The following is a 23,243-nucleotide window of genomic DNA, read 5'->3' as shown; positions in this document are numbered from 1 at the left end:
GTCAGGGCAGATTTTCCCAAAAAGCCCACACAGCTTCTCTTGTCCTTTGCCCATTGCCCCCAGCCTGTGTAGGACAATGCTGGCATAGCTCCACTGCCTTAAGGAGATGGAGGAAGTAAAAGGAAAAACCTGTAAAACTGAAAGCAAATCTTCTTTTCCTAGCTCTGCTGGTTGAAGGAATTGTTTAGTGTCTCCCTACACATCAGGGAACAAAAGCTGTCACAGGTATGGTACTGCCACAGTAAAGTCATCTGGTCTTGAAGGAGTTCTGTGTATTATTTTAGTTTTTGACCTAATGGCTCTTCTTCCACTGAGTAAAGCGCTGCCTAGTAAAGTTGTGGTTCCCTGGCAGACAGGCTTTCTGAAAAGCAGGCTGCTAGTCAGTTAGTGTCCTTTGCCATGAGCCTAAATCATATGCTTTTGAAAGGGCTTAAGCTTAGAAATGAACTTTAGGAAACCTCTATTAATTTTGTAAATTAAAAATGTACAATTGAACAGATTGAAGTCCAGTACAGGACTGACACAAGAAAGCAGTCTTTAAACAGAAACATTCTCCAATCCAACACTGGGAAAGAAAGGAAGGTAAGAAGAGGGATTCATTTGCTATTGACCTGCAGTAGCAAAGTCATTCACTTTCCAAATAGGATTAAACCTGTTTCATCAGCCATGACATGTGAAAAGATCATGGTTATAAATTCCATTTGCTGTAATGAATTGGAAGTGTCTGAGTTTGCAAGCAGCACTCACTGTTGATGGACAGCTACATTCGTGCAATGTTTTAACACTAAAATTAGCTTCCACAAGGTACAAAGTACAGAAAAGGTGACAGCAGTGACAGATCTTGAAGCATTTAAAAATTGACTCTTTTGTTAGATGGGAGCTGAATAAAGCTAGAAATAAATAGTGTTTATGATCCTGTTATGTAGATAACTTGGTTCATGCTTGAGTGAGGGCGAACAGGAATCTTGGAAAATGGCATTTTTTAGGTTTCTCAGCCATATTTCAACAAGAATAAATATTGTTACTGAAATGAGGAAAAATCGAACTTCTCTATGGTATTGCTTGTGAGATGTAAGAAAATGGGATTGTGTTGAAGGATACTTCATTCAGATCGATTTCCATGTACATCAACATGGCTCCAGTGCAGTCCATGAAACCATAGTGGTGTATGTGTTTTGGAAATTGAGATAAAAGCTACATTCTGTGGTTAGTTAATCACCTTAACTCAGTCTTGCATCAGGATCATGAGACATTTGTCCTTTAATGCTTGTGGAGCTAAATGTCTTTTCCAAACCTGTTTTCACCAAGTTTTTTTGGTTTTTTATGCACATTTTTAGTGTGCCAAGAAAAAAAAAATCTCAGTGGGTGAAAGTGGGAATTATTTGGGAATAATTTGAGTCTCCTTTTAATTGATAAGTTACCCAGCTGAAAACTGTCCAAAATTTAAAAAAAAAAAAAAAAAGCTTGAGCTGAATAGAGGAATGAAAATATAATGGCTTTGTAAATTACCACAAGGTTAGCATATAATTAATTTGCTAATTTTAATTACAACCCTACAAAATGTGCTGAAAAATGCTCAAAGGGGAGAAGCAGCCAGGTGCCAGCCATGATTAGCCAAGGTTACTGGCAATTACAAAGTCTCTATTAAACGTGTTACAGAAATTTGAGAAACCCCTTTCTGAAAACAGCCCATTTATTGAAACTCAGCAGGCTGTTCATCATGCTGGATCTTTCCATTGCTACAGACTTGCTGTCATTTGCCTCACTCTTTCCCAGCTAAATGTTTTATTGCAGCTGAAACGTGGACTGCTTTTTCTGTCTGTCACACGCTGTTACACTTGTACTGGGTATTTATTTGGATCACATAAACAAAAGAGATTAACCAGTGTTTGTGAAGTGGTCTGAGCACCTTCAGTTCCAGAGAGCTGCCAATATCTCAGCTGAATGCTGGAAACACAAATCTTGAAAAAAATGCTTTTTCTTTCCAAGGTGTCCTGGCACATGCAGTTTGTAAAGCAGGAATATTGCTGAAACTGCCTTTTCAGTGGACAGCCTGTTCTGCAGTGCTTTAAATGCACAGACAAATGGAATTTCTGAGTTAAAAAAGCAAACAGAAATCCCCAACACAAAAAGACAAACAAGGAACAAAAAATCTGCATGTTTGCTTTGCATTTTCAGCAAATCAGGGTGTAAAAGAATGTCTTGTCTGTAACAGATTACACGATGTATTATTGTTATTTTTTATTGTTGTTCTGTGAGTCACGCTTTAAATGTCTGTTGTTTGGAACTGTAATAAACCTTGACCCATCTATTAAAGGAAATCTTTAAAAAAAAAACCCTCCGAACCAATAAGATTTTTTAAAAAAAAACAAACCTACAGTATTGGTGTCAAAGGAAATTAATTTCCCGGCTGGCTTGTGTTTTTCTCTGAGGCAGATATTGATGAGTGTGCAGAGGGGATCATTGCGTGTCACAGCCATTCGCGCTGTGTTAACCTCCCGGGGTGGTACCACTGTGAGTGCAGAAGCGGTTTCCATGACAATGGAAGCTATTCTCCTGCCGGGGAGTCCTGTGTGGGTAAGCAATCCTCAGAGAGCCTTTCTTTTCTTCCTTCTGCATGGCCTTCCCGAGGGACTGCGGAGTTCCTGAGCAGGGAACCGAGGTGTCTGTCCGTCTGTCTGTCTGTCTGTCAGCACGCCCTGCTAGGAGGGGCATCCCCAGCCTGACCCATTGCACTGCTCCCTTTATCAGAGCAAGGGGCTGGGGAACCTGGAGTGAAAGGGGCCTTGCTGGGTGGCACAACTGCCCACAAAAGGGGCTTTTCCAATTGAAGGTTTCAACCCAGTGATAGAAGAACCTCTCTGTGGCATGTCTGTGTTGCTTTGGTTTGCTTGTTTTCCATTTTTCAGCATCTTCATAGTTAATTTTCTAGAATTATGCAAATAACATCAAATTCTCTATGCACCATATTTGCAGAATAAGGTCCCAAGAGCATGAACAGAGAGGGATTTTTAATGAGTGCAGAGGAGTTTGTCAGTGTTTCTATGGGAAAGGATGAGGCTCCATGAGGAGTTAATGTTGGCTCCTGCAGTCTCTGTGCCCTCACTGCCTGTGGGGCTCTGGGTGCCACTGCAGCAATAAAACCATGGTGAAGATGGGAATTCTGCCTTTCCCCTGCTTACAGTTTTTCCATCTTTTCAGTTATTTGCCTTATACATAATTCCTATGTGGTATTTTATCAGGTGAGTTTAAAACTCCTTAGAAGGGATCCCATTTTAACTTCTGTGAGGCACGGATCAACAGGGTCCTAGTGTTACTCTGACCTTTCTTTGGCATTTCAGTTACTTCATCTCAAGCCAGTTATATGAGTTTTCTATTAAAGCTCTTTTCCTCCTTTTGTGGTTTTTTTTTTTTTGTTGTTGTTTTGTTGAGGTTTTTTTAATGCTGTAAATTTAATTGATCATGTCCATAACTTCAAAGGGTGTTTTCTATGATTTAAAATCTATAATTAAAATAAAAATTTGTAACAAAAAGATATAAATTTCCTTGTAAAAAACATTACCATCACATTACCAATTACCAAAACATTACCAATTACATTACCATGAATTCTGGCTATTAGAAGTCCTTGGGATAAGGTAGTGCCATAATTTAAAAATGCAGAGGAATGATAATGATTTTCAAAGCAATATTTTGTAGATTGTCCAGCTAAATTAGCTTTTTACACATTGTCCTAAGCTGGTGGGGAGCTCAATAAAATCACAGCAGTGAACATCTTCAGAGGGTGTCTGTGTAAAAAATGGCAGATTTTACAGCATTTCAGGATTCCATAGATAAAATAGATGAACGTCGTGTATTTCTAAATGAATTCTCAAATGCTAAGAGTCCTCCCCTGGTTTATTTGAATGTTGTAAAATGAGTGATGAATGGAGCAATGTTGAAAATACCTTCTTTGTGAGAAGTCAAAGCAACGTGACATAACTTTCAGAAAGCCCTGAGGCAGCTGGGGGTCAGAGGCATTTTTAGCATTTCTGGTGCTTGTACCACTCACATGGAGAGCCCCATCCCTCGTGCCTGCTGTAGCTGATTTGGGAAGCAGAAGATAAGAGCCAGGCTGATGTCAGGAGAAGACAGACAGACACACAGGCAAGACTGTGGCTGACCCCAGGCAGGCTCAGCTCTGGAAAGGTCAGTACTGCTTGCACTGAATCACTGTTGAAGGGTTGCAAAAAGGAGCCCCAGGTGTTGTGATGGAGACTGGAGGAATAAGATTCCATGAAAACACACTGCCCTCATTTTGACCTGCACAGCATGCTGGAAGTCTGTGAGGTGAGGTGCTCCTCTTGCCATATGCAAGTTGTAAACAGAATGTGAAATTAGTGAGGGTATTTTAATGAAATAGCTTCTCTGAACCATCTGCTGCCGGGCACCAGTGAGGAAGAGAAATAAACCAGTTTGCTTCACCAGTATAATAAAATAAAATAATTAAAAATTAATTGGAAGATTTTGTTAACCCATACTGACAAAGTTCAAACCCTGATGTTTATTTCAAAATGCAACTAAGAATTGGGTAAAACAGCAGAGAGAGAACACTGCACCCTCTAGCTAATATGCCACATTACAGAACTTGTTTGTTGCATGGTGGAACATTTAGAGTCAGAACTGGTGTCTTTCACTCTGTTTCAGATAAAAGAGAGCTCATCTGCTTAGCAACAGTATTTTTTCCTGGTGTATTGTATATTGAATTTGTGTACATGAGGTGGGTATGAGCCATAGTCTTTCAGTGTGTTTTGAAACATTTCTTCTTCCTCCCTGAAGGACAAACTTGGAGAACAATAAATAGGCTAAAAACATAAGAAATAAGATTAAACCCTTTCCTACAAAATAATAACAATAAATATTACACAGAGTCTTAAATATCACAAGACAGTGGGAGGGAGTACTCATCTCTGACAGATTGCCCAAAGCCCAGGCAGCCAGTTGCTTTTGTTGGATACATTTATGTACATATTAGTTAACCCCTTTTCCCTCCATTTTATGTGGGTGTTATGGAGCTGAGTCATTGCTTGCACTATCTCTGCAGTGCTTGCAAAACATTAAGAAAAATAGCATCTATTTGGGAAGTGTGATACCTCAGTGCTTCTAAAAGCTAAATTCTCATTGACAAAGAGAAAACAGGGAAGTTTGTCACCTGGTGAGGGACAATTGATTAAATCAGCAGATGTGGCAGAGAAGGTCATAATATTGCACCAGAGCTTGGATAATAAGGATGTGTGGCTTAGCCAGGCCCCTTCAAGATTGGGAAAATTCTTTTTGTTGCTCAAAATATCAACCAAAGACAGCTTTTATCAGGGATGTCAGCTTCATATAGTGATGGTGAGTAGGCTCAAATTAAGAGAATGTAATTTGATTTCCCACAGTAGTGTTTTTATGAGCCCCTGGTCTTTCACAATGTGTTATTAAGAAAACTGCTTGCAGACAAAAGACAATTGCTGTACAAAGTTGCTACCAAAGTTTGCCTGGCAATTAAAACCTGTAGGCTACAGCTGCTGTGTTGTTTGGTTGTTTTGTTTGTTTTTTTTTTAATTTTGTAATAGGAGCTGGGCTGCAATCTGAAGTAAGAAACAATAAAACTTCATAGAGAATGATGAGCTGTCATGTGATACAGTATTTGTGACTATCTACCCAAAGCAAATTCTACTTTTCAATCCCCATCTCAAAGTGAGATGCTTCCAGTCTGTAGAGTGCTGTTCAGCCCTGGAGTGCAGATTTACTGATTCTATTTCTTTTCATGATGATTTGTGTTTCTTGGTCCCCACACTGGGACTTCCACTCACAGAAGGAACAACCACCAAGGCAGCAGTGCCTGTCAGGTTTTGTTTATTTTTTTTTTCTTTAGGAACCACTACAAATTTTGTAGGGAAGCTTAACATGGATTCTCCTCCCACCAAATCCCCACGGGATTCAGCATTTATTCCAGCCTGAAAGGTAGTGTAGCTAGACCTCACTGCAGGGTTGGAGTTGCTGGTTTGGGGAAATGAGAGCTGGGAAAAAGGATGACTGAAGAGCTCATGAAAGAAAACCCCACAGGTATTAGTCCCCCACAAAAGCTGGGTGCAGCAGTGCTGGCAGGTCAGATCCAAATGGACTTTAAATCTGTTCCTGAAGCTTTCAGGTATTCCATGGTATGCTGCAGTGGTGTCTCTTATCTGGGTTAGAAAGTAAAAGCAAAGGAGGTTAGATTTTATTTTTCTCCTTTTCTGTTTCACACAAAAAGGAAAAGACCCATCCCTGGAAAATCTTTCCCATATGCCTGAGAATTACTTTCCTATCTGTTGGTAGGGAAGTGCTGTGGAGGCAGAAAGGTTTGCATGTGGTACAGACTATCCAAGGCCAAATAGAAGCTGCTATTTCACAGCTTTCTTCTGTTCTGCTTGTAGAATTTCTTAAAGCTCACAGTATCAGAGTTGGTGTCAGTGGATTTTATCCTGTAAAATAAAGGTTATCTTATTTACTTTCCATCTAGTAAATTCTAATTTTTATATTCTGGTAGAAAATTGTGTAACATATCTTCAAGGTAATTGTGTTTAGTCATTTCTATATTTTAAAAAGCTTTAGTAAATTCTTATTCAGAATCCAATTTATTATGCACTGTTCTTTAATAGACCATTGTGTCTCTATAGAATAAAAGTACTACCATAAAATATTTTCTAGCTAACAATGAACCCATTCAGTGATATTTTTCCAAGGACAGCTCCAAATAACTTTGATTTAGAAAGAAGGCAAAACAATCATTAAGTGACAAGTAGTCTGTGAAAAATGATTTGTCAAAACAGAGTTTAGTAAACTTGTACATACATTGGTTTGGGAGCCCAGCTTACATTTTTCACGTTAACAATATACTGTAATGGTTTAATGTACCATAACAGTTAAAATTAGCACATTAGTGGGGTTCTTTCTTCTGCAACAGCTTATCATGATGATACAGAGCACACACTGCATGGCTTGCTTGCACACATTTATTAAGGTGCTGTGGAAAAGTCTTACAATTAAAACCTGGATAGCCTTGAAAAGTAAGAAATGAAGTATCCAGGGATTGATTTCAAGTTTCAGTGAAAGCAAGTTAATGAACTTGTGTTGATATGTACAGTCATGCTTGTCTTCTACCTGATTCAAATGCACTGGCCGTGGGACCTCTCATAATATCTGAGGCAAATTACTTCTCATTACAGCCAAAAAGGATGGAAAAGGAAATTGCATCTCTGGGGATTATTTGCTTCCATTTTGATTCTGTTTCCCTGCCTGCCCACATTACTGAGCTATCCATGTACTTTGAGAGTATATTGGGAATGAGCACCTCTTGGGTGGTTTCCTTCCACAAAATGTGACTGATTGCTAAAATGTGTATGGTCACTTGTGGCTGTGCACTTGTTTATAGAAGCACTGGCTGGAGAGTTTGAAGAGTGAAGATCTTGATCACTTGTCCGAGGGTCTTGGCTGCAATCCCTTTGTTGCTGCTGTGTTGCTGATAGAAAATTGCATAAAGCTTTGCAAAAAATTACAAGCAAATTTTTGCTCAATATGGGTGTTGCCACTATACCCTCACTTCTCCTTGAAAAGGAACTGTCTGGAGAGGGTAAGGAAAGCTCTGCCACTTTTATTGGGGTTAATTAGTAGTTTTTGCCACAGAGAATCTCAGTATATAATGAATAAAATTGCAAAATCCTATTTCAAGTGTGAAAATCAAGTTCTTTCCATAAGTTGACAGGATACATGAAAGAATGAATCCCTCCAAACATAAAGACAGATGTTTTGGTCTTGTCCTTTATATATAGGTTGCTATTTCCAGTGTGCTTCAAAGTTGCTTGATTTATAAATTATTATTTTATCTCCTTCCTACTTTGTATTGGTATAATTGGAAATGAGATTTGTGTGCAGTTTTGCCTTGCCCATCTTTAAATGTTTCAGTTTTGGGCCTGCATCTTCTGAGAACAGGTGTGGGAAAGCAAATGAAACCTGTCGGGATGTGGAGAATTTCACCTAAGCAAGGATTTGAACACTACAAAAATAAGCAAAATGCAAAAGCCTCATCATAGTTTTCACATCCACTAAATTATTGTTTTGGACAACTGAAGTAAGCTAACTTTTCAACACCTAAGTTGAAAAAGTTTTTCACTGATATATGGTTTCACCAAGGTACCTCAGACTCAGCATTTACAATTCAGCCTGATGGAGATCATTTAAGAGTTCTTTGTGGAATCAAAGTAAATGCTGAAGAATAACCTAAGAATAACCATTGATTCCAATTGTTAAGGAGAAATTTCACACTAAATACAAGTACTTTTTTTCATGCTTTGCATAGCCATCTACATGCTGATCTCACCCTGATGTGGCCATTTGATCTTCATTAAAATGAAATACTTTCTGTACCTAACAGAGCTAACAACGTGGGAGCATTTGGTTGGGGTCTTCTTCCTTCCCCTTGCCCCCAGTCTGGTTTTAGGCTGAAGGAGAGACAGGGACAAAAACATGTTATGCTTGTAACTTTTTCCCCCAAGTTATGAGGAACATTGTCTGTTCCGACTTTAGGAAATGCAATCAACATCGACTAAAAAACTGCCGAAGGGATATTCTCCAAAAGTTAGTTCTGTTAAAAGTTCTGCTGGAAATGAGTGTAGTGTTCAAACCTTTTTATCTCTGACTAATGACTAAAACTTTTAAGACTATTATTTGCAGAAAGAACCAAAAAGCTGCATAGCAATTAGGGATTTATGTTCATGCTTTGCTTGATTCTTCTTCAACAATCACCCATTTACCAGTTTGGGCTGTTCTTAATGCATCCTTTTTATGTGTGCTAAATGGAGACCAGCAGCAGAGGTACATAAATGGGGTTCTTCCCTTCTGCATGCACATAAGAGATTAAGTTGGCTTTGTGTGAACAGGTCTGTACTACTGAAAACATGAATAATGTTAGTTTCTATAATTGCTAACATCTGGCTTTCCATAAATCTGTTAAATTACATGGAAACAGAATTAGATTTCAGTGTCATAAGTAAAGCAATTAAATGCAACTCTGTAGGCAATATGGCTTTATCTTCATCTGTGAAATCCTTTTAGTTTTGAGCTGTGAAAGCTACCCTTCTGATCTGCACTGTTATTCTGCTACATCCTATACAGATTATAGTCAAGGAGCTCTTAATGTGGTAGGGAAGACAGTATTGATGGTGCTTCTTGAAACCACCAAAGGCAAAGTGAATACTTCATTTATACCTTTGTTTTCAACAAAAAATACAAGTCAAAGTCTGTTGAAAAGAAAATGGGAAATCTTTGAGAATGTTCTAAGTTTTACAGTAGCTGTTTGGATATAATTCATTTGATACCAGTTCATTCATAGTTCTCTTTATGGCAGTCTTCATGCTTTTTACTTCCTGCAGTACTCTGGCACTTGTTAAACAATGAACTGCAAATTTTAATTTCTCTTAGTGCTGCATCCTTTTCACCACCAGTAGTGAATATTTCAAGTACTCAGTTATGGCTAAGTTGTGCACTAGAGCAACAATGTTCTTTCCTAGCAATTAAGACTTTCAGGACAGCAAAAATGCACCGTTTTTAGGCAAGTCTGAGTGATGAGCAATTGAATCAGGCTGTCAGGCCACTGGAACCTTTTGTGCAAAGGACTGGCTCACAGGTTAGCCCAGAGTGAAGCCCTGGGAAGGCAGTGAAATAAATTACCTCCAGCTTCCCTTTGGATCTATGAGCACAACAATGAGAAGTCATTTCCTGGCAGCCCAAAGCTTTGACTCGGTTGTGCAGGCTGATTTTCACATTTCATCAAATCCAAGGGTGTGAGCACATTTCCACTTGTTCCTGGAGTATTTGTGAATTGAAATCAGGAATTGTACTGTCCACACCAGACTGAATTTAGTGAGATGATTGTTGTAAAGAGTTTCCTTCAGCAGAATGAGAGAATTCTTAGTCTTTTTAAGATAGGACATTTTGAGGTGATGAATCATGAACCTGTGGCACTTGTCCTAAAAGTAAGGCCACTGGACATCACATCCTACCTAAATTAGACTTTAGGTAACTTTTGTTTGTAAGTTCTTTTGGCTTTGTTGGTTTAGAGGGAAGTTAAAAGTACTGTTGAGTAATAATGAACAGTTAAAATTTCACCCTAGCAATAAGATAATTTCAAATTATAAGTACGGTGGTTCTTGTAATTTCTGAATTTATCTAATGCTATTCTGGAGCTATTATGACAGAAACCATCACATAATTCTAAAGGATTTTATTTTCCACCCTTCCTTCCATTGTTGATTACAGTTTTCATTGTTCATGTTGGACCAAAAGAGACCCACCAGTTTATTGGTATTTCATCTGGACAATTTGTCAATATATTGTTTAAGAAAAATCCAAAGTTATTGTCTGAATGAAACACCAATTTTTAGCAATGCAATGTGCTTAAAAATCTAATAGCTTTCATTGCAAGAAAAAGAACACTGCATGAACTCCCTAGATAAATTCATATTGCATAATTATATTTTACCCTCCAAGAGCAAATTTATTGGGATACTGTAATTCACCTTTCTCTGGTGTATAATCATTTTCTCTTGTCACCTATTCTTTGTGTCATTGCTAAATCATACTGCATAGCTTTAAGACATATTTTTTTGTGTATAAGGTGCCTCCAAGTTATTTTTTTTTTTTTCCAATTCACTTACACCTTCCAGCAATGGGAAAAGGATGCAACTGACTGCTTTAATATGGGGAATGTTGCTTGTGCTAGGAAATTATAAAGAATAATGCACTTCTATTTTGATGTAAAACCCAGAACAGAGAGTGGTCTAGTTAACAGAAAGTCACTCTGCTTGCTAGTTTGCAGTCACTGGGAAATGAGTATGCACATTTATCTGAAGGTTCAAATTTGTCACTGATACATGGTTTCACCAAGGTACCTCAGACTCAGCATTTACAATTCAGCCTGATGAGATCATTTAAAAGTTCTTTGTGGAATCAAAGTAAATGCTGAAGAATAACCTAAAAACCATCAGTGCTTAAAGTCTACCAAGTAAACATGGAAGCCATAAAAAGGAATGCACCCTCATCCACCAACCACAATAAGCAATAATTACTTAATTCTGAAATAAAGCTTACCCCATGCAAAATGTGCCCGAGGCTTTTATAAACCTGCTGTTTTGCAGATATCGACGAGTGTGCCTTAAAGATCCACACCTGTTGGAATGACTCAGCCTGTGTGAACCTGGCAGGAGGCTTTGACTGCCTGTGTCCCTCTGGGCCATCTTGCACTGGAGACTGTCCCCACGACGGTGGCTTCAAGAGGAACGGGCAGGTGTGGACCCTGAGGGAGGACAGATGCTCCGTGTGCTCCTGCAAGGTGAGATCCAGCTGCCCTGGGCTCCAGGAGGCTTCCATCCTCTGGGCTCATGTCAGAAACCCTAGTTATGCTGTTGGTGGCAGAAATATTAGCCTAAGCCCAAGGCAAAAGGCAAGCTGGACACTGTAGCTGGGATGGGGATATTCTTCTGGGAAGGCTTTTATTTCCTTGATTTGCTCAACCACACACTTAACTGAATGATGGCCAGCCCTGCTGAGCTTTTACCGTGTCACCCTGTGGGCCAGAGCATTTCAGAATGTGCCTTAAAGAGGGTTTTTGGCCCTTTACCCATTACCCTTTAACACAGCATGCAGGTTCCAGCATGCTCCCTGGAAATGCTGAAAACTGATTTTAATTTCTCTTTCCTATGAACATGCACCTCTCAGCACTGTAGTCAGCTCACTTCCTCTTGGCTGTGTTTCCCTGTGCTTGGAATGCATTTGAATTAACTGGGTGAGAAGAAAGGTCAGAAGACCCAGCACAGGCACTTGAATTTCCTCCAAGTGAAGAGAGGTGAAGCCCAGCTTTTTCCTTGGCTGTGTTGGCAGGTCTCCCAGTGGAGCAGTGCAGCTCTCTCTGCTTGTTTGGAGAAACCAGATCTGGTACCAGTGAAAGTACCTTAAAGAGTTAACATTTAGGTCAGGGGAGGGGGGGTTTTGTTGTTGGTTTGGGGATTTTTTCCCCTGGACATTACCTTTTTTAAAAATTTTTCTTCATATGGTAACCAAGTTAGAAGAACATTTGGCTCTGCTTTCTTGATTTTCACTAGTTAACAGAGGAATGCTCTCTTTGAAACCAGAAGAATTTTAGAAACACCTTAATCTGAGAAGTGGTTGGTCTTTTATGGTCACTTTGACCTGATTTGTTCATAGTGTGGGCAAAGCTGTCCAAAGGCACAGCAGAGCACTGTTGGCCCATACATGAGATCAGGTAAAATTAGGTTTTGGCCTCTATGAGGAGCTGAGGATGGAGCATGGAATTGGCCTATCAGTCTCTATATCTCAGTGCTTGGGAGCCAGAGAAGCAGAGGGGAGCAGAGGGAAGGAGGAGTTTTGAAGTTTCAGGAAGCTGAAAGCCTCATCCTTTCTGTTTTGCAGTGGTGTAGCAGAAGGGAAAATTAAGACTTCAGAGTGAATACAACCTAAAAACTACACTGCTGGTTTGGCTCAGTAGGGAATATGTTCTTGTGAGTTGCTATATTTTTTACTTCAAGTGGCCTCAAGCTCCCTAAAACTCCTCCTTTCAGAAATTGAAGTATACAATTTTACTGAATATACATCAAGCTTTTATGGTAATCTGGGGGAGCTGGCAAGCTTATGAAAGGATTTCCAGTCAGTAGACTTAGCAGTTTAATATATGTGAAGACATCTGGTCTGCCTTTGCAGAATTATAACTATTAGTATTCACATTTTAGATTGCTTGCAATTTGTGTTATTTACCATTTCTCATTGCATGTATATCTTATGTTGAATGTTCTTACTAGTATATGAAAATACAGAAATTATTAACTAGTACATAGTTTATACTGAGCCTGACACTGTTGTTATGACTCTTACTATATGTCTTCCTCACTTCACTTTTTCCCTCTGTGAATTAACATTTGCATTTAATTTCATTCCAGTAGCTGCCTGATTCAAGAGCAAATTCTTGTCTGCAGATTAAGGAAAACAGGAAGAGCTCCTTATATTATCACATCTCAGGCAGAATGGAAAGTCTTCACTCAGTGTTTAATGAAATACATTTTTGTACATCCTGATAGCTTCCACTACACCAGGCTACTCAAACCTCTCCCTTCCATGCAGTTGCATGGAAAACTGCCCCTGCTTGATCTTTTGCAGCCTGCTCAGTTTGCAGTGAGGAAAAGAGCAGAATGTAACTGAAGCATTCCTTATACCACTTACTCAAACTTTGCAATGATCCTACTTACATGTTTTATCCAAAAGAATGGCTTTTGTTTTGCTGTAGTTACTCTGGCAAAGGACAGGTGGATATATTCTGTGCATTGCCTGAAACACAGTCACCATCTTTAAAATATTTTAACTTGCAATCTGGTACAAAGGAAATACATTAACCTTACTTAATGAACTTCAAAGCTATTTGTGAAGAAGAATACTATAGAATAGAGGAAATTATATTGCTTCATTTATGTAATGAAGCGAAGTGTCATTACTGAAGCACAGGCTATTTCAGTGTTTCACTGGACCCAGTGTCTTCAAACCATTCTTGTTCATCGAAATGTACATAAATTTACAAAATCATAAATTCTCAAAACTATAAATTAACATTGTTCCTTTAGTACATTTGACATGTCTTGTATAGGCATCTTTCTGAACTATTGTGGATTTAATAGCCCATCACATTTAAGGCTAGAATTTGGAGTGGGAAGCTATTGTGCTGCCATGAAAAAGCAAATCCTGGCTGTGCAGTCTGGGCAGGCCAGGTCTGGGCTTTTGAGTCTGTCTCTGCTTAAGGCAGCCCTCCCTTGCCTGTAAAAAAGGCCTGGGAGATGCACACAGCACTGGGAGCAGGAGGATCTGCCAAGCTGATTTGTGTTCCTGAGAGTGAGAACCATTTGGTGCTTTGGTTTTTGCAGGGCCTGATTTCTTTCCAAACTGGCTTTGGGGCTCTGTGAAAACTTGGACCAGCCCTAACACCTGTTCTCTTCTGTGTCAGTTTTTGCTTTGATAAGAACAATTTTATGAGCTACCTCTGATGCTTTTGAGGAATGTAGAACTGATTCAGCGAGTAAGGTGGGAAGGAAGAGGTAGTAATGAGATGCTATATGTTGTTACTCACCTGAAGAAAAGAAGGGTTTCTATATCTATTTCTCAATTTTCTATGTATTTCTCAGGGCTGCTGCTGAGCTGCAAAGATGCACATGAGGTAGTGTAGCTTATGAGGCTTTCTGCTGCTGCAGTATAGGGATAAAAATGTTTTTTGAAATGTGCAGAGCTAATGAGGGTGTACACAAAGCACAGGTGCTTAGAGACTAAACAGAGTAGCAGTGTATTATGATTACCAAAAGTTCTCTGGCAAAATCATCAGAGTTTTTCAGTGTTCTGAAATATGGAGAGTAAAGGCAACATAAAACATGCTCAGGGAAACACAGAATTACCAGCAATGTCACCAGCTGAAAGGGGAATTTTGAAAGCTGATCTCGAAAGCTTAGAAACTGAATTGCATTTAAGCAGATGGGCTGTTGTTAGCCATTATTAATCAGCACAGAAGAGGAGAGAGACTGCCATGGTCAAGGTTCCCTGGATTCCTGTCACAGCCCTGCATGCCTGGTGCTGATCATCCTGACAGAGCTGCTGGGCTAAGCTGGTTTTTGATGTGCAGCTGGACCTGGCCAAACACATGGCCAAGGAAATGGGCTCCTGCCATTCTTCCTTGTGATTTACTCAGACTGCTGAGTAAGGAGATAAAGGTTGTTTAGTGGCAATCTAGCCACTAGTACAGAACACATATCTTGGTTTGAGACAACGCTGAACAAAGCTTGTACAGTAATACATGCCTTGCAGTTGCAAAAGTGGTTCAGCCCCTTGCTAACCTGGCATGTTTTCCTACTTTCTCACAATTTTGTGTTGTCTTCAGCTTTGCTTGTTAGGCATAAGAAATAATTATAATTATTTTTACAATAGCAAGGAATATTCTGGTCCATTCAAAACTCTGATGAAACGCAGCAGTGACACTGAACTGACATTGGCATTGTGATTCCCTGATGCTGATTTTGTACATGTTGCATTGTGGACAAGGCTTTGCTTTAAAACAGGAACCCAACTCTGGTTCCCCCGTGCTACAAGGTGAGCAGCCTGGTCTGGTGTGAGGAAGTGTCTCTGCCCATGGCAGGGGAGGTTAGAACAAGGTGAGCTCCACTGTCCCTTCCAACTCAAACCTTTCCCATGCCTATGGCTGTTTTGGCTGCCTGTGGAAAAGACATCCTGGGCTGCACTCACCCTTATTAGAAATCAGTTTTTTTCAAGGATCAGAGGAAATAAATTCCATTGCATTGAAAGGTGTTCCTATATTTGGTGGCAATGAAATTTTCTTCCTTACATCAGATAATAGGCTCAGAACAAAGTTCCCATGAGGCTAGGAAAAACTGCAATGAAATGAATGGAGTTGCTTTAGGAATTGTGTATTGTGAGTCAAAGCTGAATATAGCTTTATCCAAGCCCTCTGTAATACATTCACTGAATTATAATGAATGATAAGTTCTTTTAGCTTTTAAACTAGTGTCGTGTAGCTCCAGATGTGGGACAGATACAGAGGTCAGAATAAAGAACAATTAGTGCTACTGTGATTGTGCTATATTTTGTCCTGATTTAGTTAAAGGGATCACCTTTATTCTAGTTATTTTCTTCACAGTCCTACCTTCAGTCAAAATAGTGCTAAATAAAGATTATATGTATTAGAGTGGCAACTGGTTGAAGAGTTTGTTGATGTAACCAATGAGATATGAAATTGCTTCACTGTATTTCACTGAGATACTGACTGCTTTTAAATTCAGTTGGCTGGAGACAGGAAAACAGTGTTGTTGGGTTCAGACAGAATTGGATCCATGCACTGACAGAAACTGGGATAGTACTGGTATTTGTTCTATTATGACAGGCAAATCCACTGTTGTGGTGTTGTGAGGGTCCCCAGGATGAGGTGAGAGATGAGAATTTGACTCCAAGTTCTCAGAAGGCTGATATTATATTATATTATATTATATTATATTATATTATATTATATTATATTATATTATATTATATTATATTATATTATATTATATTATATTATATTATATTACATTATATTATAACATACTAAAACTATACTAAAGAAAGAGAAAGGAGACATCAGAAGGCTAGAGAAAGAATGAATAATAAAAACCCATGATAGACCAGAGAGTCTGACACAGCTGGGCTGGGATTGGTCATTGAGTTAAGACAATTCACATGGCACCAATCAAAGATGCACCTGTTGGTCAGCAACCTCCAGAGCACATTCCAAGCAATCAGATAATTATTGTTTATGTTTCTTTTCTGAGGCTTCTCAGCCTGTCAGGAGAGAAATCCCGATGAGGGGATTTTTCAAAAAACATCATGGTGACAATCCACTCCTCATTGGCGCGGAACCCACTAAGAACTTAACATTTCCTGATTAGCCACAGCCGTGCCCTTTGCTGGGAGCCCCCGTGGCCTGCCCTGGGCCGTGGCTGATGGCAGGGCACTGTGTGCTGGCAGGACGGGAGGATTTTCTGCCGGAGGACAGCGTGCGACTGCGGGAGCCCCAGCGCCGACCTGTTCTGCTGCCCGGAGTGCGACACGCGCGTCACCAGCCAGTGCCTGCACCAGAGCGGGCACCGGCTCTACCGCAGCGGGGACAACTGGACCTACAGCTGCCAGCACTGCCGCTGCCTGGTATGAGCGCTGCACGCTGGAGGGCACTGAGGGCAATGAGGACTGTGGCTTTTAGCAGAACGCACCTGCAGGCAGGCTCGTGGCTCTTCCTTCAGCTGCTTTCCAACCCCAGTCAGATCTGGGGGCGTCACCCTATGAAATGATGTTTGGGTTTCCCTTCCTGACCTCACCCCAGAAGGCTGCCACCTATGAGGAAGAGGAAACCAATGCCAAGAAATAAGTGATGTCTATAGCACAAACCTTAGAAGGGCTAAGACATAAAAGGGCAATTCCTCAAACTACCACCCTGGATTTCAGAATCCATAATATTAATTCCAGGGATTGGGTGATGATTAAGCCATGGAGAGATCAGTCTCTAACTCCTCAGTGGGAAGGTCCCTTTCAGGTACTGCTCACCAGTAAGTGGTGATGGCGGTGATAATGAAGCATTTAGAGAGCCCCAGAGAGCTGAAATCTACACCATCAGTTTTTGCCTTACTGCTGAATAAGCAGGTCTAATGAGAAAAATTGAGAGCTTGACAAAAACCTTGGAAACCTCAACACTATATTAATTTTAGCATTAGTCTGCTTTTGAGAACTTTTATGAGGTTGTCTGATATTTAATGACTTCTGCAAACCTTTTACGCATGTGATGGAGTTGTTTGGAGAAATTTCAGTTTTTAATTATATCTGTCTTGTCAAAAGGAATAATAAATTTAGTTATTTATTTATTTGTTTGAATTCTGCAAATCTGGAAACATGGAGTGCCAGTGCCGATGTATAAATTAGAAAAAAATTAAACAAATAAGGCTGAAATTACTAGAAAAACATACAGAATAATGATCACTTGTTTTCTCATTAGACACTATGGGTTATTCCCTTAAAGCTTTAGGTTTTCTAGATATGCTACTTAGTGTATCAATGAAGTTCATTAAAACTATCAGTTTTCTATTTATAGCTGTCTGTAGAACACAGTCTTTATATATGTTACTAATCAAGAGGTGTCTGAGAATCAGGAAGGAAATTGCATTCAAAGCTAAGTTGCTGTCATGAGGTAATTATCCATAATGCACAGAGCAATTATTGAGGGTGTGGCTTGCAGTTTCTTGTCTAATTTTATGATTGGGATAACATCCAAAGCTGTAAGGCAGTGATGCCCTAAATCAGTGTTGTGTGTAAGGTTCTGTGCAGTGTGTTATGTTCTCAGCATCTGGAGTGTTTACAGAGCAGTATAGAGCAAGTTATTGAAGAACTTTCCAAGATAAATTTAGACACACAGAGAAACACTGTGCAGAAGAAACCTGATGTTTTTGTCTTTTCCATGTCTCTATCTGCTAAAGTGTTTCAGGGTTTTTTTTTCAAATAAAAATAATAATAAAATTAAAAATAAATAAATTATGGAATAAAATAAGTCAGTGGAACACAAATGGTATTGCTCTAACGATTCCTTTATGAGCTGACAATAAAGTTGATATTGGCAGCTGCTACTAAAATCAATGTTCAGTGCTTCTCCAACATACTAACCTACATCTATCTGCAGTGTTAATTTTCTATTTAAACACTTGCTGTGATCCTGCAGAGATGTTTACGTGACCAGGAGTAGAAAGAGTGCATGAGTCTGCAAGGCAATCACAGCAAAAATTATAGTTTGTAGAAAATATTAGTAACCAGTATTTGACCCTGCCTCCAGAAGCCCCAAAGAACTCAAGTTCTCCTGCTACAATGATGAGTGTTGTTGTTTAGTCAGAAATCAACCAAATGATAATCTGCTACATTTAGGAAACTTCAGTTCAGTATTCAACATGTATTTGTGTGATCAACCAAAGTGAGGTCTGAACCATTCAGTTTATTGCAATTTTGGCAAAACAATGCTTTCGAAAGGGTAAAAAGTTTCTTGTTGGTTCATAAATGGCAGGTACAATGACACTTGCTTCAATATTTGTAGGAAGGAGAGGTGGACTGTTGGCCTCTTCAGTGCCCGACGTTGAACTGCGAGTACACAGCCATCTCAGAAGGAGAGTGCTGTCCCCACTGTGTCAGTGACCCCTGTCTGGCTGACAACATCACCTACGACATCAGGAAAACCTGTCCAGATGGCTATGGAATCACAAGGCTTAGTGGTGCTGTATGGACAATGGTGGGATCTCCCTGTACAACCTGCAAATGCAAGGTATGACGGGCCGGGTGGAGTGGTTGTGGAATGTACCTGATAAAATTGGGGTCCTTTTCTGCCCCTGGAGGCTCACATTAAGATCTTGGGGAAGTAAATGAGACCTGAGAGCCAGCAGAAAACCCATGTGTTTTCTGTCTGACAGAGTATAAGCAAAACAATTCTGTCCTTGTTGAAAATGTTGAGCACAGATACGTTACTATCCTAGTGCAACTTTCAGACATTCTCTTGAAGGGCCCTTCAGGCATTCTCAGTATGAGTCAAGAGTAACATTTCAATAATTACCTAGTGTGGATGTTCATGAAAATGTGTATTACAGAGCTGGTAAGCTGAAGCAAAAACACTGCTATAAAAGTTTCAACAGCAAGTACACAAGTTAAAAGGCATTGCAGCTCTGAGATGAAGGCATTCCCACAGTAGTGATGGGAAGGGAATGTCACAGTTTCTGTCCCCTGATCTCATCAAGATGTGTTTAATCCAATGGCTCTCATGCAGGAGTGCAGTCTATTTCCCTTGCTTTGTGCAGTGATGACCCCACTGTGCTAATGTCAGAATTATGAAAATGTTGTTTAGGGTTATATAAAATGTTCTTCTGTTCACTCTAGGAGAGAAAGCTATTGCCTCAGGGCTTTAAATTATTGAAGGCAGTATTTTTGCCATTCTTTTGAGGTTTTTTTCTGTAGATTTGTGATGATTAAAAAAAAGAAAAGTAAAAAAAAAGCCCATTTGGGCTTTTAGTAGCTGCTGAACTTTTCTATTTCATAAGATAGCTTTATAAATGACTGTATGTTAGAAAAAGATACTTAACATTAAATTCCAAAGCTGTATGGTCTTTATGTTGCCCTTATCCCCTCCATAACTGCCGTGAACCAAGAACCTGACCTGTTTTCTAATTTCAGACAAGCAGAAAGCTTCCCTTTGTGGATCACATCAAAATTCTCTCCATTAACTTCTTGCATGAGAGAATACCCCAGTCATCTGTTTCCATTGCTGTGCTGTATTTTATGATGGGCACCACATCCAGGTTTCGAGTTCCTGTGGCAGTTCAGGCCAGTTCAGTGCTATGGCAAGGCTGGCCTCCTCAGAGAGCCACTGCTGGGAGCAATGCCCACACCCTGGGTGCTGGGGCAGGTGTTTTTAGGTGTTTTAGATGTGTCAGGGATGGCCCTATGTCTGCATGCCACAGCCCTTTGCTCCCTGTGACCCGCTGTGCTTGTTTGTCCGTGCAGAATGGGAATGTCTGCTGCTCGGTGGATTTAGAGTGTCTCAACAATAACTGACCTGGGCAGACTGGACTGTGCCAGGGGAGGAAAACTGCTGGAGTTACCACCTGAAGGAAGCCTGTGCATTGGCATTTTATACACCAGACAATTACCAAAGTCTCCAGAGGAGGAAGGTGTTTGGGAGTTGCCTTTGGGAGCTGTCACTATGCTCATCCCTGCCGGCCTTGTCGGGGGACTTCCAGTACAGCGCAGAGAAATCAATGGTTGCTGCAAGTTTTCAGTGTTGTAAATTACACACCTTTCCTGTCAAGAAATTTGCAAATATGTTTGAATTATTTCATGGGTAAACTAATGCTGTATTTTTTGTTTTAATTTGTGTATTGACAACATTGATAGAATTCAGCTCTTCTTATTTTGAATCTAGATTTTACAAATACGACAGCCTGTTGTGATTTTGTCCCATGATATCACATACTTGGTTCCAAGGTCCCTGTTAGATGTATTTATGAAAATATGTATGTATGTACAGTCAGATTGCATAATACTTATATTTCACAGCTGTCCAACATTTTAAAGCATTCAAAGGTATGGACAGAATGAAAGTAATCAAAGTAAGTCTGTCTTAAACTATAAAATTAAATGCCATGAACTGAATGAAATGGCAGAATAAGCACTTTCTTCTTCAAACGTGCAGAGCAGCAACAAGACCTCTACAGTGAGAAATGGAACTAAAATCCCATCCCACTGACAATTCAACACATATTCAAGAAGGAATCACCCGTCATTGTCAGCATTGTGTTGAGTATAATTCCTCTGGATTATACAGTGCTAAAACAGCCAGAGATCCTTAAGATTATATAGTTTAAGTTGAGTAGGTTAGAATTTGCTTGCATTTGCAATATCATTGATGAGTTCAGAATTTTTCCTCTTTTGTGTTTAATAATGATGTCTGTCATGCTCACTTACTGCTGCCACAGTGACAAAGTGCAGAGGCACCTGTTCCAGCAACAGGAGACCTTAATGCCTGGTAACTTCCATTACCAACAGCTCAGAAACAGATTTTATCTTTTCATATTTTATGACATTCAAAAATACTTCAATTTACTGTGTTGTTGAGGACCTAAGCTTAGACAGAAATTTAAACCAAGACTCTTAGCCCTATATGGAGGTTAGAGCTTAGATTCTCTTCAGCTAATGGCTGTTTTTTTCACTAGGCTAGAAAGTTTGTGGCATTAGAACAAAAATATATTTCTATGGTGATGCATCTACAGCTTAAATGTCACATTTTTTAATGTGCTGTTGAGTTTTGTTCTGTTCATTTGTGTATTGTTTTTTTTCTTTTTGTTTATTTAATTAAACACACTGAATATATGGAAAAGATTGCAGAAATAACTATAGTGGCTACAGTTTGGAAAGTCTACATTTGTGAGTTTTTCATAGTTTCATGAAGAAAATGTGAAACTGATCAATAAGAAAGAAGTGTGACTATACATTGAAAATATTAGTTGTTAAATGAAGTACTATTACGTTTATAAGGGGACAGTGGCAAAGAATATAAAATTACTTTCAGTCATTCAGATAACTTTATTCCAATTTTTAACCAGGTTTTGTTTTAGTTAACAACTTTGTGTGGTAAAGTTAAATTTATTTTCTTAAAAGGCCCCGTCATTTTCAGCTAATAATGTATTGACTCTATTTGCATTGCCCTGATGATTGTATAATAAGGGAAAGAGTTGTGTTTTATATGATACTCAAAGGATGTTTGTAAATCATGTCAGCTCATTTTGTATATCACATTGTAAAACCCAATGGTAATTCAGTTGTTGAAGATACCCAGTGGGCTGAGATATGAAGGGGAATGATTTAAAGTCTGTGGGCATCTAAATAAACTCCTATGTACAGATTGCTTTCCCTTAGTTTTATTAGCAGGATTCTAAAACACTGATCAATGTCCTTTCCAGCTTGAGCTCGTGATGTTGCAAAAAAGGAGAAAAAGTGTTTGCCCAGAGGTATGGCATCAGAGTGCTAAGAAATATGTCATTTATACTCAGGCAGAATCATATATTCCAGTCTGTCATATTGAATTTCTGAAGCTCTGTAAATGGATTAAAGACTGTGCAATCTCTGAAAATCATTCTTATCCCTTTTACCTTGTAGTAGTGAAGCCCTTTCCCAGGATGCTTCTGGAAGCTCCAGATCTTGTTAGGATCATATTTAACAGGACCACAGAAGTTCACACCTTTCCACTGCAGACCAATTTTCTTCCAGAGTTCAAATGCAAATTAATTCAGTAATAAAACCCTTTCAGAGCATTTTATATGGCATTACGTGTCATTATCTCCAGAGTGATGCAGCTTGAATTGTTTACACAAAGTCAAAATATTGACACAGACCTGTTTATGTTGCATTTTAAGCAGTTGCCCTGACTGTGATGAGCTTTCCCTCATGAAGTAATTTGATCACTAGTTACATCACATGTTCCTTCAGAGCACTCAGAAGCCCCAGCCCCAGCTCAAAGAGCACATTATGGAGGAAAACTTAATTCCCTGTGTCCTTCGTGACCAAGGTAAGTAAGAACTTTCAAAACTTCCTTCTTGATGAAATTCCCTATTCCCTGTAAAGATATGGACACTAAAAATAAAATGCTGAAAAAAAAACCCCAATGTTTATTATAATAAATTGAGAAAATTCTTCTCTTTGTTTGTGAGATGGACATTGTCTCTGCTCAGGAGAATGTATATATTTTATCTATGTAGTGCATATTTGTAGTGTAGTATTAACATGAGGAGGACTACCACTAACTTCTGTGAAAGGAAACTTGCTGCTGGTTAGGAGACTTGGTCAAAGCTCTGGCTATAGACAATTGGAATTTTGTAGCTGTTTCTGTTTATTTATACTGTGAAAGAATATTCCCTCTGCAACCCTTCTGATGACAAAAAAAAAAAGTCAATGAGTGACAAACAGAAAATGAGAATTCCAGGTGTGGTAAAATGTCTTTGTCCTCCCCCTTTTGGTAGAAAACTCAGCCTAGGTTCTCTAAACCAGAACCTGGTGTAATGTCTTGTGAGGAC

The 23,243-nt window shown here is 39.3% G+C and overlaps 1 protein-coding gene across 3 annotated transcripts in view; it reads left to right on the top strand.

The window, feature by feature from the left end:
• NELL1 (neural EGFL like 1) overlaps positions 1-22,073 on the top strand; it is a 318,623-nt gene extending 296,550 nt beyond the window's left edge. Inside the window, exons 16-20 of one of the 3 annotated variants that reach the window (XM_071417123.1) lie at positions 2,437-2,577; positions 11,199-11,392; positions 16,624-16,800; positions 18,725-18,949; positions 20,179-22,073. In XM_071417123.1, coding sequence (XP_071273224.1) covers positions 2,437-2,577; positions 11,199-11,392; positions 16,624-16,800; positions 18,725-18,949; positions 20,179-20,229 — 788 coding nt within the window. In that variant the 3' untranslated portion in view covers positions 20,230-22,073. The remainder of the gene's footprint in view (positions 1-2,436; positions 2,578-11,198; positions 11,393-16,623; positions 16,801-18,724; positions 18,950-20,178) is intronic. The other 2 variants (XM_071417121.1, XM_071417122.1) reach the window with 2 other exon arrangements.
• Positions 22,074-23,243: the final 1,170 nt, after the last annotated feature.

The sequence above is a fragment of the Agelaius tricolor genome, unplaced genomic scaffold (assembly GCF_023055355.1).
Source record: "Agelaius tricolor isolate 1412-34295 unplaced genomic scaffold, bAgeTri1.0.p SCAF_67, whole genome shotgun sequence".
NCBI lineage: Eukaryota > Metazoa > Chordata > Aves > Passeriformes > Icteridae > Agelaius > Agelaius tricolor.
This window is presented reverse-complemented; position numbering and strand designations above follow the sequence as displayed.